The following is a 17462-nucleotide window of genomic DNA, read 5'->3' as shown; positions in this document are numbered from 1 at the left end:
GAAAAATCACAGCATAGGAAAGTCCCTCCAAATGCCCCGACACTGCCCATTCTCCAGGCTGGCCACCGCCCTGCTCAGGACCCACTGTGAGTGCTGATTTAGGAAACAACATACCTCTAAGTCTGATTAAATCCTGAGTCAAAGCATCCAATAAAATAAATACAATTCAGTTACTTGGAATTTTGTTATCTCAATGAAAATAAGACTACAATTTCATGAGTGTCATCTCTGAATATAATTTTGGTGAAGCTCCAATTAGAACAAACTTTATTGTATAATAGCAGATTTTCTCCAAAGCATCAGAAAAGTCCAAGACCCCACCACTCTCCACCGCAGCTGTCCTCTTTGCACTTCTCCTTGGGAAGATTTCATTCTGGTTCTTTAGGCCTGAACATTCTTCTGTACCTGCCATCAGCAACAACAGCTATCCACTTCTCTCGAACACCTCAAAGTGCATCTCAGCATAGCCTAGGCTTAGCTTTGAAGTACAGCAAGGATGGATACCTTAAGGCTTTCTCCTCTCTGGAAGAGGTCTGCTGCCTGCAGAAGAGGGGGCACTTGGGCATGCCAGCTACAAGAAGCCACTCAGCCTGCTGGAGTTGTACATATGAAGGGCCACCTTGGGCAAAACCCCACTCCTAACTGAAACACCATCACACGAGACACATGTCATCATCACCACTGGAGACCAACAATTCACAGAGTCCCTGCCCTGCATGGATGAGCTATACCCATGAGTCATTCTGTTAACTCTGCCCTTCAAGTAATAAACAAGAACAATGACTCACAGAGACTTGAGGACCTTAATCAGCCAGGCTGACCACACAGATGAACAAATGGAGGTGCAGAGAGGGGAAGCATCTTGCCCAGGGTAATTCACTGGCGGCACAGCCAGGTATAGGACAAGGTCTTTTGGTTCCTAGTGCACTCCTTCCCTTATTGCCTGGATTGCATTCATAATCATCACCAAATAAATAATGTGTGCTTTCATCAGAGCTACTTAGAGTTCATGCTTTCCAAATCCTCAGAGCGATGACCTTGCTCCTGAAGGCTAGAGGACAGAAGAGCAGTCACTGGGCTACTAACTATCTCAATTTCTTCTTTGGCAAAGGGACAGGGCTGATGATTCTGAACAAACCCAACCTTGACATTAAAAGCTTCTATTTGGTGTGAACTGGCTGAGGAGAGGCAGCCTTGGGAAAATAAATTTACATACAAAGTAACCTTGGATAGAAACACTGGTTCACTACAACTCTGGGCTGTCACAGCTGTCCAGCATGACAAATACAAAGGTTACAGTGAAACCAGGGACCCTTCTTCACAGGCCACTGTAAGTGCCTTATATTCTGGGCTTATTTCAATCAGATTTTACATTTCAGTAACAGAAATCATGGGTAGGCTGACCTTTCAATGTGACAAAAGATACTTAGGGAAGCAAAACAAAAACCACAAACGAATGATGAGATAAGCAGGACTACTGGACACTTGGGTGATGTTTCTAAAGCATCTTTCACATCATCATGGGCAGGAAAAGGAAATTTCCTGCATGTCATTAGGATAACAGCAAGTTCCCAGTATAGAACCACATGTAGTCCCCCAGGGATGCTTCTGGTCCTCTCTGCACCCAAGGCACATGGCAAAAGTCTCTACAGCACTTGGCATATCACGTTACAATGGCTTATTTAGGTTTCTCTCCCTCTACTTGATTGTAAGCTTCTTGAGCACAGGGACTACATCCCACTCATCTTTGGATCCCAAGAGCCCGGTGCATGGCAGGTGCTCAGTAAATTCTAAACAATCACTAGCATTTTCTATGAGCTGTTACATATCAAAACATGGTCCAAATACTTTGCTGAAATACAACTGACTCATCTGACTCATAGCATTGTATAAAATTCCTTAACGAACTCAACGATTATGTTCCTTCATCTACTAAGAAAACAATTATACCTGCTGACGCTTTCCCACTCAGAGGAGCTACCAGAGCCCATGTGATCAGACTGGGTGGCATAATGCCTGGCATCTGACAGGCATGAAGTAAATAACATGAGGAACTGCATGATACGGAGTTGGTTAAATAACAGGGGCGAGGGAGAACACCAAGCACAGGCAGTTACTTGCATGTGATAAAAGAATGATAGTCATTAATGCAGTTCACTACATATTTTCCGTTCTCCTTGCAGGCACATGGTAGAACTGTACTTCCCTTTACCTTTGAATTAAGTGTAGCCGTGTGACTTCCTTTGGCCAATAATGAGGAAAAGTTACATGGATCATTTCCAGACAGAAGCTTTAAGAAACTGTGTGTGGTTCATCACGCCCTCTTTCTCTTGCAGTGAAGACTATCAATGATCTAAATGGTAGTTCCTCTGATACTCTGGATCCCAGAGTGAGAATGATGTACAACATAGCCTCCCACTGACCTGTAATAGGCAAACAGTGAGGATGGGTTTTTTGAGGATTGTTTGTTATACAGCATAACCTATGCTATCCTGACTCATACAAAAACATTCACAGGTACCTAGATTAAAACACATGAAGTTATTTTATGTTGCAGGGAACAGATATAGTCAGATTCTGACTTGGGGTTGGGGTCTATGCTTTGGGTGACCAAGGGTGTTGGCATAGAGAAAGGTTCCCCATCTTGGCCTTTCTCTTTGGCCTGTCATTCTTGCTTTCATATTGCTAGATGTCTTTTCATCCACACTTTGAACAATGATTAAGTTTCAAAAAGTACCTTTAAGACACTTTTGAACAATTACCACTTATAGAAAATGTACTTTAGGCGGGGTGTGGTGGCTCATGCCTGTAATCTCAGCACTTTGGGAGGCTGAATGGGTTCATCACCTGAGGTCAGGCGTTTGAGACCAGCCTGGCCAACATGGTGAAACCCTGTCTCTACTAAAAACAAAAAACAAAAATTAGCTGGGCATGGTGGTGTGCACCTGTAATCCCAGCTACTTGGGAGGCTGAGGCAGGAGAACTGCTTGAACCTGGGAGGCAGAGGTTACTGCACCCGGGAGGCAGAGGTTACAGTGAGCCGAGATTGTGCCACTGTACTCTAGCCTGGGCAACAGAGTGAGACTTCATCTCAAAAAACAAAAAAGAAAAGAAAAGAAAATGTACTTCAGGGTCATGATTATACTCTCTCCGACCCTCAGGTGTGCTTTTACAATAGTGTAAAAAAGTTATGGAATAAAGTTATGAAGTTGGGCAACATTAGGGAATGGGAGAGTCTCACGAGGCCACCATATGGCTCTTTCCTTTTACTGCATGCACAAGAACGATGGTCTGCAGACTATTCTTTCTCCTCTCTTTACAACCCCCTGGTAGAATTCCTTTGTGGCTTAAGATACAGATGGTTTACTTCTTGTCAGCACCACCCACTGTTCAGCACTCGTGGCTCCAGCCACTGGTCCCACAAGCAGCAGCTCTTCTTAAGAAGGCAGGCAGTGGCACCAGCAGAAAAGAGGTCAATGCAGTAATTATTACCCTGCTACTGAGGAAATAGACATTTGCCTCGAAGGCTCCTTTTATGAGTTTTAAAATGAAAGTGACTTTCTTTTTTTTTTTTTTTTTTGCCAATCAGTTTGAGCTTATGAGGTTGCTCAGGTTAGCCTTGAACTGATGACCTCACCTTCGCGAGCGCCATGAGCTCCGGCGGGAGCCACTTTGGACCCCGAAAGTGACTTTCACTCTCTCTTTGTTTCTGGTTATTATACACAGCTAGGAGAAGAGGAAAGAGGATGGAAAGAAACCAGTAACGATCATTAATGTTGGCCACTGCGCTAGAAGCATCTTCTCATCCCAAGGCAATAAGTATAATTCTTGAATGCAGGACTGAAAAATGCTCAGGGACACTAACGGTATAACATGAAGTTTTAAGGCAGTCAAAAGGAAAATGAGAAAGGAGGAGGGGGAAGGGCTAGGAGTGAGAGGTAAAGAATGACAGAGAGTGAGTGAGAGAGAGAGATCAATCAACTGACTGACCCTAGCAAGAAAAGATGAAGACAAAATAATATGAGAGAAGTCAGGAGGAAGGAGGGAAAATCAATGACAAGTTCATTTGTACTTGGGCCAGTAGGAAGCTCGATGCTGAATTACTCAAAAAATGCAACCGTGTGGGGCCTTACATTTCATAAATCTGTATTCTCTATTTTTCCCTTTTTTTGCACCTCATATTCAAACTTACATTTCCCCATGGTCCTAATAGCTAGGTTCAAAGTTACGTTTCCCAATGGTCCTATACTCCTTTAATTTGTAATTGTTCTTTTATTATGAGTCATTATAAACTGTTATGGAAACAAGAGGGGTTAATAATGAGCTAATTAATTAAATGTAAAGAAAAGTGAGTTGCAAAGAGGTAGAGCCTAGACTGCCCTAAGTAGCTTGCAGGACATAAGAATTAGAATATTTATTTTGGAGGCTGGGCACGGTGGCTCACACCTGTAATCCCAGCACTTTGGAAGGCTGAGGCAGACAGATCACTTGAGCTCAGGAGTTTGAGACCAGTCTGGGCAACATGGTGAAACTGTGTCTCTACAAAATGAAAAATTATCCGGGCACAGTGGCATACACCTGTAATCCCAGCTACTTGGGAGGCTGAGGCAGAAAAATCACTTGAGCAGGGGCAGAGGTTGCAGTCAGCCGAGATAATGCCATTGCACTCGAGCCTAGGTGATGAAAGTGAAACACTGTCTCAAAAAAATAAAGTAAAAATAGAATTTTTATCTTAGGTGCTTCACAAAACACTTTCACCACTCTCACTCACCTCATTTGATCCTCACAACAGTCCTGTGAGACAGGTGTGAATACTGCCCTCATTTCAGAGACAAAAACCTAAACTCAGGGGAGTTAAGTGACATGGAGAGTGAAGACTGGAATTGGGGCATGTTTATAACAAAACTCACATCTTTTCTTTATAGCTGCCTTGGGAATATAACTCTGATGGTTTATATCAGTGCTGTCCAGATGAGCTTTCTATAATGTGGGAAATGCTCTGTGTCTAAGAGAGCACTGGCCACATGGGACTTTTGAGTACTGGAAATGAGGCTAGTGTGATTAAGAAACCAAACTTTTAGTTAATTTTCATTAATTTTAAATGGTGGTGGCCATTATAGTAGGCAGCACAGATCTACATTCTCTCACTTCTACCACATGTATGTAGGGGAAATAAGGCTCAAATACTGGCAGTTAGAGATTGCATGAAATGGGATTGGTGGTCAAAGACAAGAGATCATCTTTGCTTTACTTGATGACAGTGGGAATACTAGGAACTGACAGTACATAACAAGTAGAGAGGGGAGGTGGTGGGAGGAGGGGGGAGGCATTTTTGGGGGCCCTTCTTAAACCACAGTCCCAGCCTCTGGAGGCCCTACAGATTCCCAAGCTCTGGGTAGAGAACCTAAAGCAATTCCTTCAGGGGTCAGATAGTGGTTAGCCAAGACCAGGAGAGAAATTTTTTTTAATGACTGCAGAATCTCTGCAGATCTGGTGGGCTTGGAATTCCTAGCTCACTAAACAGAAGCATCACCCCTGGCCTGCGATCTTGACATTGTAGACTCCTCCCTCAAGTAACAACACAAAAATTATGGTAAGTTGCAATTCACAAACAGGCATCCTTCTTCTAAACTTGCAAGAAGGCCAAGGAGGCAACTAGCCCAGCTTTGTGTAAGAGAGGACCTTTTCTGAGGCCAGGCGCGGTGGTTCACACCTGTAATCCCAGCACTCTGGGAGGCCGAGGTGGGCAGATCACCTGAGGTCAGGAGTTCAAGACCAGCCTTGTCAACATGGTGAAACCCCGTCTCTACTAAAAAATACAAAAATTAGCTGGGCATGGTGGCACGTGCCTATAATCCCAGCTACTCGAGAGGCTAAGGCAGGAGAATCGCTTGAACCTGGGAGGTGGAAGTTGCAGTGAGCCGAGATTGCACCACTGCGCTCCAGCCTGGGTGACAGAGCAAGACTCTGTCTCCAACAAAAAAAAGAAAGGACCTTTTCCTTGAAGTCTGAGAACAGTGATGAGAAAAAGGGTGAGAGCAAACTCACTTGCACGGTCTATGTGCAACAGGTCTGGGGGGAGACAAGTTAAGGAATATTCCATTTCTCCTCTTAATGCAAATCATTTTGCATTGTCCCTGAAAGATAGAGTTCACCTTTCCAGCCATTTGGGTATTGCTTGTATTCCCAGTGACTACGGGCTCATTTAAAGAGACGATACCATGGGAAGGGCTCAAAATCAGGAAACCTGTACAAGGAGAGCTCCCTAAAAGCAGCAGTATGTTAGGTGATTGGAGGATTTGCAGGGTGGTCAGACATGCCTGGGTTTGAATCCCAGCTTGGACACTCATGAGGTGTGCAACCCTGGGCAAGTCTGCCCACCCTCTCTGAGCACCACTGCTTCAAATCTATGAAACCAGGATAATATCTCTTCTCAAAAAGTCGGGTGTATGTAAGATAATATTTCTAAGGTGCTTGACACAGCTCCTGGCATACAGCAACCCATCAGGAAATGGCAACTCTTACTGGTTGTACTATCTTCTGATACAAGCTTATATTAGTTTTCTATTGCTGACATAAGTTCATGTCAATTTTCTATTGCCATAATGAGTTAATATAAACTTAGTAGCTAAAAACAACAAAAATTGATTAGCTCACATTTCTGTGAGTCAGAAGCTGACATGGGTCTCGCAGGCTAAAATCGTGGGTATGTGCAGGGCTACATTCATGTGTGGAGGCTCCAGGAGCATTTGTTCCTGTGGTTTTTTCCCCTACATACAGGCCACCTGCATTCTTGGGCTATAGTCTTCTTCCTCCATCTCCAAAGCTGGCAAAGGCAGGTCGAGTCCTTCTCACATCACATCACTCTGATCTCTTCCTCTTTTGGCCTCCTTCTTCCACTTTTGAGGATCTTGTGATTTTGTTGGATCCACCTGAATCAGCCAGAGTAATCTCCCTATCTGTTAGCTGACTGGCAACCTTAATTCCCCTTGCTAGGTATCTTAACATATCCACAGGTTCTGGAGTTTAGAACGTGGCCATCTTTGGGAATGATGATTACACCACCGCAGGCTTGAATGAGGGTGAGGGGTGCAGTCTCTTCCCAATTGTGCTCCTTCCTTTATGTGGCTCCCAGTAGGGACTATGCCTCAGAAGTAACTGGCTTGGGGACCTACCACCTGGTAAGGGCACCAATTGCATCTGCTAGCTGGGGAACTCCAGCCTGGATTACACTTTCTCCTCCAGGTCAGACATGATTCTATGAATACACTGCTTGGTGCCTGGAGGGCTGCTTTGTGCCATTTGAATCACAAAGCCAAGCAATGCTCTGGGCTCTTGGAGTTCTTGTGACACTCCCAGCAAGGAAGGAGGGCTCCATCTGGCAGGCTGCTCAAATACCAGGTTGCATAGTAACATTCTCACACCATGAGACACTCCTTGAGAGAGGCCTCCCAATTCAAGCTGAAACTGGGACGCCTCTGAGTGCCAAGGCACTGGATGCAGCCTGAGAAGTCTGTACAGTGACTCTGAATCCTTCACTGAAACAGCAGCCTCAATACTTAAAACATTCATAATTTGGAGGGTAATGAAAAACATAACAAGAAGGAAAAGAAAAAACAGTCTCTCCTTTTGCTTGGTTTCCTGGCACAAAGGTTGAGAGCGATTTTCATTTCATTCACGTCTCAGGCTGACTCTTTACTACACAGCATTTGTTTTTTGTCTATAGAAGGTTTGAAGTAATTTGGCCTTATTGCCTAAATTAATAAAAAGCACTGAAGTTCAGTATGTTCTAACAGCTTGGAAGAAAGTTACCAAGTAGTTCCAAAGTCCTCCACCTGATCTAATGTCACGCCAAGCCTGATTTCTGTCCCCCTTTTGTTCTCAATGACATTTATGTGACCTTGGGATGATATTCAAGAAGAGCATATAACTGACTCAGACTCAGGCTGTTGTGTGCTAAAACACAGGTGGGTAATGGAAAGGACGAGAAGGACAGTGGGGCTTTGCAGTCACCAAGAAAGGGACTCAGAAGTGGAAACTTTCCCAGAGCTGAGGTTTTTGCTTTCAAAGCTCTCACCTTGCTGGAGTTCAGGAACTTTTGATGGATTCTGAGGACAGCAATCCATGTAGGAACTGGTGGGAGCTCAATGAGCCAGTTGACTGTCTGTTAGCCCAGTCTCTTGGCCCTCCTTGCCACATTTCTTCTTCTTCCCTGTGTGCCAGTTTAGAGACCTCCATGCCAAAGCTCCCTTTTTCTGTCTGTTATCTGGGGCCTACAATGTGCAATAAGCCACTCCATTTGTCCCTTTTGATCTCTCTTCTCAGCCAGCTGGCTCTAGTCTGCTGGAAGTAGACACTGATCACTATCAGGAAAAACCTGGAGCCCAGGGAGGGCAACCCTAAAGAGTGTCAAGAGATCAAGGGCACACTTTACTATCTTCATTTATTATTTCTTAGAAGCTGGCTGGTAACATACCAGACTCACAAACTGACACGGTCTCTATCTCCCAGGCTCTGAAGGCATACGTTCCTATCAGTTACTTTTAATAACCCTGAAGATACCCCAGCCACATTCTGTTGCAAACAGGCAAGGTCTGTCTGGTGGGCCAGCGTCCCTTAAGGTCTTTCCCTAGAAGAGCTGTTCTGCCCAGCTGTGCGGCTGCAGTTACGAATTTTCTTATTCACACAGAGATCTGCCTTTCTTTCATTTGCTGAGATCTCATCAGGTCTAATCTCTCAGCACTTTTCCTCTTTCCTTTGTAGAACTCATATGGTCTATTACACTTATGTATGAATCAAAAAAGGACTGGGCTATCTTTTTATACAGAACTTCCTGGAAAAGCCTTACCTCTGGGACCTTCAATTTTCAGGTTTAAAGGAAAGAATTCTGGTCAGTTAACTAATTGAAGTTGTTTACAGAACATATTTCCAATTACAGGGACAAGAACTATATTACCCAAACTGCAGCCACTTGTATACTACCTTTGTTTTCTAACATAACTACATACCATCTGTGATATTCTTCTTTGATATTTCACATTAAATTGTCTCAAGTCTATACTATCCTTACCTTAGACAGTATTTACTAAATCATAGGTTTCATGTGCTAGTTTTAAGCTTTTAAAAAATATTAAAATGTAATTGTTAAAAAGAAATATTTTCCTATCTGCCATCTAAAATTATCTCCGACACCACTCATGATAGTCTCGCATTTTGGGAAACACTCATTTAGAATCTAAGTTTTATAACTACATAAAACTAGGTTTGAGATTTACATGAAGAATTTTATAGAAAAAATGTACTATTTCAACTTAGTCAAAGATGAAGTATTACTACGGTCAGTTCACAATAACTTTGGAAATTAAAAAAATTTAACATATTCTAGAATAATGGAAAATATGTAAAATAAGAATAAATTTGTAGTTGTTATCAAATCCTATGTCTTCAAAAAGCCATCTGAGTTCTTTCTTTTAAACTTCGTCAGTTATCCGTTCAGTTTCTTTTCTGGTTTGTGACAGTGTCTTACTCTGTCACCCAGGCTGGTGTGCAGTGGTGCGATCTCAGCTCATTGCAACCTCCACCTCTAGGGTTCAAGTGATTCTCATGCCTCAGCCTCCCAAGTAGCTGGGATTACAGGTGTGCATCATCACGCCTGGCTAATTTTGTATTTTTAGTAGAGATGGGGTTTTGCCATGTTGGCCAGGCTAGTCTTGAACTCCTGATCTCAGGTGATCCACCTGCCTCAGCTTCGCAAAGTGCTGGGATTACAGGCATGAGTCGCTATGTCTGTCTCCATTCAGTTTTAAATAAATGATCATATCAGAGCATTCCAGTCTGGAGAGAACCAAAGAACACTGCTGTCCATCTGGTTTAACCATACAGTCTGAACTAAAACAACCTAACAAATGCTATCTATTTTTCAACCCCACCCTCAAATCCTACATCTCCAGAAGCAGAAACAAGCTCGGCTGTGATCTATAGTAATTCCATAATTCCATTAATCCTACAATGAAGCATTAAATTAAACTGCCTAGCACAGATGCTTCTGCTACAAGGGAAAATGTATCTTGTAAGGTCTGTATTTTATGCAGATAGATTTACTAAACAACACCATATTTACAGAAGAATACAAATGAGCAGAATAATTTGGCAAATTGTGAAATCTCCAGTGGGGGTGTCGCAGCAACTGATTTTTTTTTTCTGCTAATATTTACTATAAAGATTTTAGTTACAGAGAGTTTAGTTTATCCTTGGAAAGAACAGTTCTCAGGCTGGGCACAGTAGCTCATGCCTGTAATCCCAGCTTCATGAAGCCGAGGCAAGCAGATCACCTGAATTCGAGAGTACCAGACCAGACTGGCCAACATGGTGAAACCCTGTATCTACTAAAAATTCAAAATTAGCTGGGCATGGTGGTACACGCCTGCAATCCCAGCTACTCAGGAGGCTGATGCAGAATTGCTTGAACCCAGGAGATGGAGGTTGCAGTGAACTGGGATTGTGCTACTGCACTCCAGCCTGGGCTACAGAGTGAGTCTGTCTTAAAAAAAAAAAAAAAAAAAAAAGAAAGAAAAGAAAGAGCAAGCAATTCTCAAATGGTTCACATTTCTATGGAATTTTCAAACCCATATTTTTCTTTGTTAATTACAGGAAAAAAGCTGACTCGAACTAGAACCCTAGTAGAAGGCCTTTTGACATCCCTCATATAAATCACAAGCCTGGGCATTGGGGGAATTCTAAGGAGGACACATTCAAGTTAGTGGCAGAGACTGGGCCAGATCCCAAGTTCCTGACAACTCATTCCGTGTTTCCCAGCCCTCCCTGAGAGAACACAAGGATTCTTCTTCAGCAAATTCCATTTCTAGGTGTGATTTTAGTATTTGTCTCTTTGGTATGCTGCCCTATTTCTCTAAAGCCAGATAAGAACAGAAGTCACTTAGCTCTTTGTCAAATGCGTGCCCTGGAGAATAGCAGGAAGCTGTTCTTGTGCTACTATTGGCTTTCCGACATAAAAGGTTTAGTATCCAAAAAGTCTACAGACATTTCCAACCACTTGTATCTAATTTCCATGCTACATTTCATCAACCCAGATGTGGAAAGAGGTCAAATGTTCCAGCAAATCCTTGAACAGCCAGATCATGAAGGGTATTTGAAATCTGCACTGAAATCCAGAATTATAGCACATTAGAGCTGAAAGGGATCCTGGAAATCATAAAATCTAAACCCCTCACTTCATAGGTTGCTCAGGGTCATAGAATCAGTTGGTGTCAGAGCAAGGACTAGAACTAGAAATAGTCCTCTTTCTTTACCACAGTATTTTCTGAAGCTGCTTTCTTCTCAGACAGCAGTGGCAATGGCGCTTGATCAACCTCTATGATGTCAACTACTTAGCATTGGTGTATAAACTCACGTCCTTAAGCGCTGCCTCCTATTACTATGGAACAGGAGGCTTTATGGTAAAGGCTGCTCAGCAAAGGCTAGGAGAGATCCCTTCGGCACAGACCTTCTGTGCCACAGGGTACAATACCTAGAAAGCTGGCTAATGAGAGAGGAAGTAAAGCACATCCCTAGGGCCCATGAACTGACAAAGACACAGTAGCAAAACAGTAACAAAAACCACCCAAGCCTGAACTCCCTATGTTATTGCTGTCAGAAGCACCACCCTACACTGAAGCAGGACTCAAGAACTGTCAGCAGCTCTTTTCTACCTACTGTGCTTGCTCCTAATCCCAGGTACAGATTCCAGATCTCCCCTGCTCTCTGTGGGTTAAAGAAGTCTCCACTCACTCAATATCTTAACCCTCATTTCTCAGGCCACTCTGGAATCACCTCTGCATCTGGCCAGCCCCAAGTGGGGCAAACTTACCTGTCAGCGTCTCCGAGGCCCAGGGAGGTATTTCGTTGCAGGGTCTCCCGTACCACAGCCATCCCATCAGGGAGCCGGTTCAGGCGACGGGTGTAGAGGCCAAGTCCACCATCAGTCATGTATCTTTAAAAGGAGAAGAGGATGATGCACATGAATGTTAAAAGCAAGTGGCTTGCAGGCTTGCATTCATATCCAGAAGCCTGCCCAGCCACCAAGTGCTCTAAGGGGAAAGGAACTGAGGATTCCCTGAGACTGGCACCGATCACAGCCCAAGGATAACTCAGTTGCTGATCCAACCTACAGGATCACCAGCTTGCTAACAAAAAAGAAAAAAAAGAGAAAGAACTCAGCTTAATTAGCCCAAAGTCACAGGAACGTATGAAGCAGAAGGAAATTAGTGAATAAAATTAACTGTCAGGTGGATTCATGACATTCTTTTTAATGTCAGTGATTAAACAAGCAGGTGTTTTACCTGAGTAATGGAAATGGAACTGACAAATCATTAGAAAATCGTAGGCAATAATATTCCAGAACAGTGCAGTGGTAAAAGAAGGCAAGCTTTTGAGAGGCGGGAAAGAAAGGATAGAGGATGGATGAATGACCTTTGCCATCACAGGCAAGTCACTTTCCTGGGTTGTGAGTTTTCCACCCGAACTATAGGACTGTCACAGCCTGTGACATATAGGAATATCACAACATGGGCATGAGAATTAGTGAGATAAGAAATATGAAAGTGCACTCCAATTTGTGTAAGACTACATAAGTGGAAGAAATTATGGTTGTCATGATCATGGGTGAATTTCACCCTTGATACTGATGTTTTAAGGAGGCTGTCACAAAACTCTGTGAAGAACACTAATGATAGTTTATTCTTTTCTTGGTAGGATAGCTACATAGCTGTCTTCTGATGAAATCAGTGCTGTCCTGGAAAGGGAGGATGTCTGGAACTTTCTGTACAGATGGCTGATTATCTACCAACCAGACAAGTTCCTGAAAGCTTAACCACTAGTAGGAGGTAGCTCAGTCCAAGGCAGCTGTACCTCCCATGTACCCCGGCTTCCTCACAGCCCCCATAAAGGAGACTGGTTGTGTCATTTCCCTCATCTTCAGAAGAGAACAGGAAAGCAAAGCAAAACTTGGGCAGAGCCAAAAACCAAACTTGGGTCCCTTTAATCCCTCATAGGAGCCATCAGATCGCCCTGCAAGGTATCTGAAAATGCAAGCATTTTACATTTCAAATCGAATGATATGTACTAAGAGGACCAACGAGTCACTATTTTCCTGAGACAAAGTCAGCTCAGGTAAATCATGGAAAGCTTTACTGCACTTGGCATTTTAGCTTTTGCATATATGGAGTCAACCCTGAGGGGTTTCTAGTCCTTGAATTTCTTCTACCTCTAGCTGGAAACCTTTATGGGACATATTTTTCAAGAACAGAGTTATGAGGTGCAGGGGAGGCTGCCCAGACCTGGAAGTTCAAGTAAGGGGCAGAGAAGAGAACTCTCACTGGAGTTATCTCATGTGAAAAGCACCTTCCAGAATGGGTCAGAGGAACCCAGGAAGCTTCTAGGTTATTGTGTCTAAACTCAACATCTCCAATGTTCCTTTCTCCTCCCTTTATGACATTAATGATCACAGAGGTCACAATGTCAACATAATGAAAAATCTGTTGGAGTAAATCAGACCAATTATTTGTGCTTGTGCTGAAAACGCAACAGAAGAGACTGAAGTTTTCACTGAACTTTATCATTTTAAAAACCACTCTGTGAATATACTAAAAACCATAGAATTGTGTGCCTTAAAATGGTGAATTTTATGACATATAAATTAAATATCAATAAAAATACAAAAATCAATTGCAGCTATAGTTAAATAATTATTTGTCTAGTTGCTCTTCAGTGCATGTCTCTTATACTAGATAGTAAGCTCTTTGTAGGCGGAGATTCTTAGTTTCTTCAAATCTATATCCCATGTGCTTAGTACATACTAGGTGCTTATTAAATACTGTTTTTGTTGAATGAATCAACACAGGAATGAATGAAGCTCAAAGACACAGCCATAGGGTGAGGCTTAGCAAACATTTTTTGCAAGAACACAGATTACAGGTTTTCTTTCCACTTAAGCATTAATCAACTTACATTTAAGACATAGGGCAAGCAAATTAAACTGTCGATCTGCCAATCATCCATCTATCCAGCTATCCATCCATCCATTGACCCTCCAACAGACAGAGTGACTCAGGGTAGATCAATGGGTTACAGCATCTATCTTACAACCAGCACAAGGAGGAAAAAACACTTGCACCAAAATGCTGTAACTTTGCCAGAGGCTGGACTTTGTAGATCACATGTCCTTTCAAGGAGAACTCAGTGGAAGCTCTTCAAAAGACAATGTATTGCACCATTAAGCAAGACAGTTAATTTTGATTTTAGCAAATTCTGCCCAGCCAGTTAGATAAACAAAATTCTTTCAACTGGGGAGATCTCGTCAAAGGACAAACTAATTTTAGCATTTATTTCCCTGCTGGATTTTTATTGCTAGTGAAACAACACACACGGTTGGGTAATTACACACACCCAGGCATGTAGACAAGGCCCACACATACAGAACCCTGGCTTTCTGCTAAGGCCAGACTGTGGAGGCTGGTAAGCATTCCAGACATGGAATGCTGAGATACATTGCAGCCCCAGCCCAGCCACACCCGCGTGAAATGTGGATTTGTCAGAAAATGGCAACTCAAAAAAGTGGGAAGGTCCCTGAGAAATGGAAATGAAATGAAACTGAACATGTGAACTGAGCTTGCTGCTGGGAATTCTGACTTTGTTTTGGCAGAGGGAAGGGGAAAGGCAAACCTAAAGCAGGACCTTCTGCCTTCTTGAACCGCAGGAAGAACTGGAAGTCAGGGAGCTGAATGCAACAGGGAGCTGACAATGATCTAATTTCAAGACTGCAAGTCTATCTCACTTACATGTGCATGCAGAGGGAGGGAGGGCACAGGGGTGAGAAAAAACGGGTACCTTACTTCTTCTTCTAGAGATATGTAAACACATGTTCAATCGTTTTTTAAACAATCATATTCTTTAAAATGAATTTTGTTGTATGTCTCTCCCTGGGAGACGCCACAGCACCACAGGCAGAGCTGTGGATAGAGCCAGCCTCACACTCAATAAACTAATTTAAAATATTTCTAAATTACTAGCCACCAATTACGATGATTTATAAACAGCTCTGTATCTCTTTTAAAATAACTCCTCTATTATACAGTCAATGAAAAATACACAAATTTGGGTTTGCTGGACCAAAATTTTTACATGAATTGGCTATACATGAATATGGACTGCCTTAACCAAGTTAAGCCCTTAAGAAAGCATCATTTACAGATGAAGCAGCCATGGCTGTGCTTATCCGAAACGCTGGCTTCTTCGCAGGGCTGGTAGAAAAGCTGTGTTTCTGAAGGCTCAGGGAGCCAGCAGGCTGATGGCCTCATCCTGGGTGGGGAAGAAATGACTTGCCTGAGGTCGCAAGCAAAGGAACCAGCTGATCCAAGAACTGAATCTCAGAACACCCATGCCACACTCTCCTCCTCCTTGGAGAGAGATATAATTAGTGCTGGAGCCTAATGAGGTGCTGGTAACATCTTAATGTCTTCTGAGTGGGCTCCTGCCTGAGCTGCCAAGCTACTGAACCATCCCCACATTACCCTCCCGAGTTCTGCAGTGATGGGTGGGTGGAGGAGGCTCTCTGCATCCACATTCTAAAGCTTCCCCAGAGACACCTGGATGCAAAGAGTGAGAGCCTTTGCTAAAGGGACAAGGTGTCTATGGGGTATTTTTCTTGCTTCCCTGGAGTGACCCATGAGCATCAGCGTTAAGGAACATGACGCTCTTCTTAGAACTAAGTTGTTCAAATGCCTCCTCTGCCCCTTGCTGGCTGAAGGACTGAGTATACATTGTTGTTAGTAAGCACTGGGTACTGTGTTAAGTGTTTCACATAAATCATGGCGTTCAACCTTCAAAACAATTTTATCAAGTGTATTATCATCTCTATTGTTCCAGTGAGGAAAACAGAACTGTGGTTAAGATCCCAGCACAGGCAGGTTGGTTCAAATCCCAACTTTGCCACATTTCAGTGCCATTTCTTCTAGTTTTAGTTTCCTCACAGGATTGGGGCAGGTTAAATGAGATAGTGCATATGTTTAGAAAGCCCAGTGCCTGGCGTGCAGGGAGCACTTCATAATAGCACTTCACGTAACTGCTAACAGGAATGGCAAGACCTAGTTCCTGCTCTGGTGAAGCTCAAAACCTACTGAGGACTAAGACATGCAAATAGCTCTACCTCTAAATAAAAGTGATATAACAGATGAATGCATGACTGGCTTCGAGAACACATGGGAGAAAGCATCACAGAGGAGCGCTGTTTAAGTTGGCCCTAAAGGGTGCAGGGGAGTTTGCCAGCCAAAAGGGGATCCATCTAGACACATGGATAACACATGCAAACGCGGAGAGAAATGGAAGAGGAAGGGATGTTCAGAGAAGAGTAAGTAGTTCATTGTTGCTGGAACACTGGGAATGCAGCCAGGAACTAGGCTGCATGGGGCTTGGGGGATGGTTTTGAACACCTTGGATACCAGGCCTTTGCCTGTGTAGGGGATACATGAAGGTACTAATGAGTAACAGGCTCTGGCTTCTGTTTCAAAGAGAACACCAACTTTTCAATTCTTCCATCATTTTGTATTCCATCTTTGGGGAACATTTTCTCATCAGGATTTCCTTCTATAGATTTTTCAGAACATACCATGTCCTAGTCCTGAGTCACCCCAGATCTCTGGGGGGAAGACCAGACTTGTAGGCTAGACCTCACCATCCCTCCAGTCAAAACAGACCTGTGAAGGCAACATGACTTTTACAAAAGGAACTTTCTCTACAGAATGGGCTGGTAACTGACACTAGCTATGAAAAAGCTGTGGAATCTAACAGGACCTGTTAGAACAAATACTCTAGACTTCAAGCCCAACATTTAGTAAATAGATTTCTTCCCCTTCTTTAACCGTAATGACGCAACAATTGGAACCAAGTGAAACTGACTTTGTGAGTCACCTTCAGAAGCGGGGAAAGGTGGCTTCTCATTTCCAAAGTTCACAGTTCAACATGGCCTGCATAAGTAACACAAACTGACTGTCACTAATCTCACAAGAAATCACCTCTGTCAAGAACTGTGTGAGGAAAGAGGAGACAGAAGAAAAGAAATATGTACCAACTTGCTGTAGTCGAATGTATTTCTAACAGAGCATGGCATAAAAAAACCACCTCTTAGATGCAAGAAATGAAAGAACAAATAGAAAACAAATCAATCCTAGGTAATTACTTTTCTTCAAAGACATATCAGCCTGTCTATTTTTCAGGCACACTTTTGGTTGAAACGTGGACATAGAAACATGGAATAAAATAATTATAAGTGTGTGTAATATTCCTTGCCAGTAACAATATAAATATCCAGGCATCTATATCAATACATACTTTGTTGCATAAGGTTAAAAAAAATGATGGGGGCTGATGAAAAGGCCTTGTTTTGAGCAAGTCACCAACATCCAAATCCC

General features: G+C 43.0%; 1 protein-coding gene across 14 annotated transcripts in view; it reads right to left on the bottom strand.

Moving 5' to 3' along the window:
- NAV2 (neuron navigator 2) overlaps nucleotides 1–17462 on the bottom strand; it is a 768760-nt gene that overhangs the window by 130341 nt on the left and 620957 nt on the right. For all 14 annotated transcript variants that reach the window (XR_013523354.1, XM_035264232.3, XM_078340757.1 and 11 more), the window contains one exon: nucleotides 11867–11989. Coding sequence is in view for 13 of the 14 variants with exons in the window: in XM_035264232.3 (XP_035120123.1) it covers nucleotides 11867–11989 (123 nt within the window). In the remaining variant the exon portion in view is untranslated. The remainder of the gene's footprint in view (nucleotides 1–11866; nucleotides 11990–17462) is intronic.

This window comes from Callithrix jacchus, chromosome 10 (genome assembly GCF_049354715.1).
Source record: "Callithrix jacchus isolate 240 chromosome 10, calJac240_pri, whole genome shotgun sequence".
NCBI lineage: Eukaryota > Metazoa > Chordata > Mammalia > Primates > Cebidae > Callithrix > Callithrix jacchus.
Note: the sequence above shows the minus strand (reverse complement) of the source record. Positions and strands in the feature narration are given on the sequence as shown.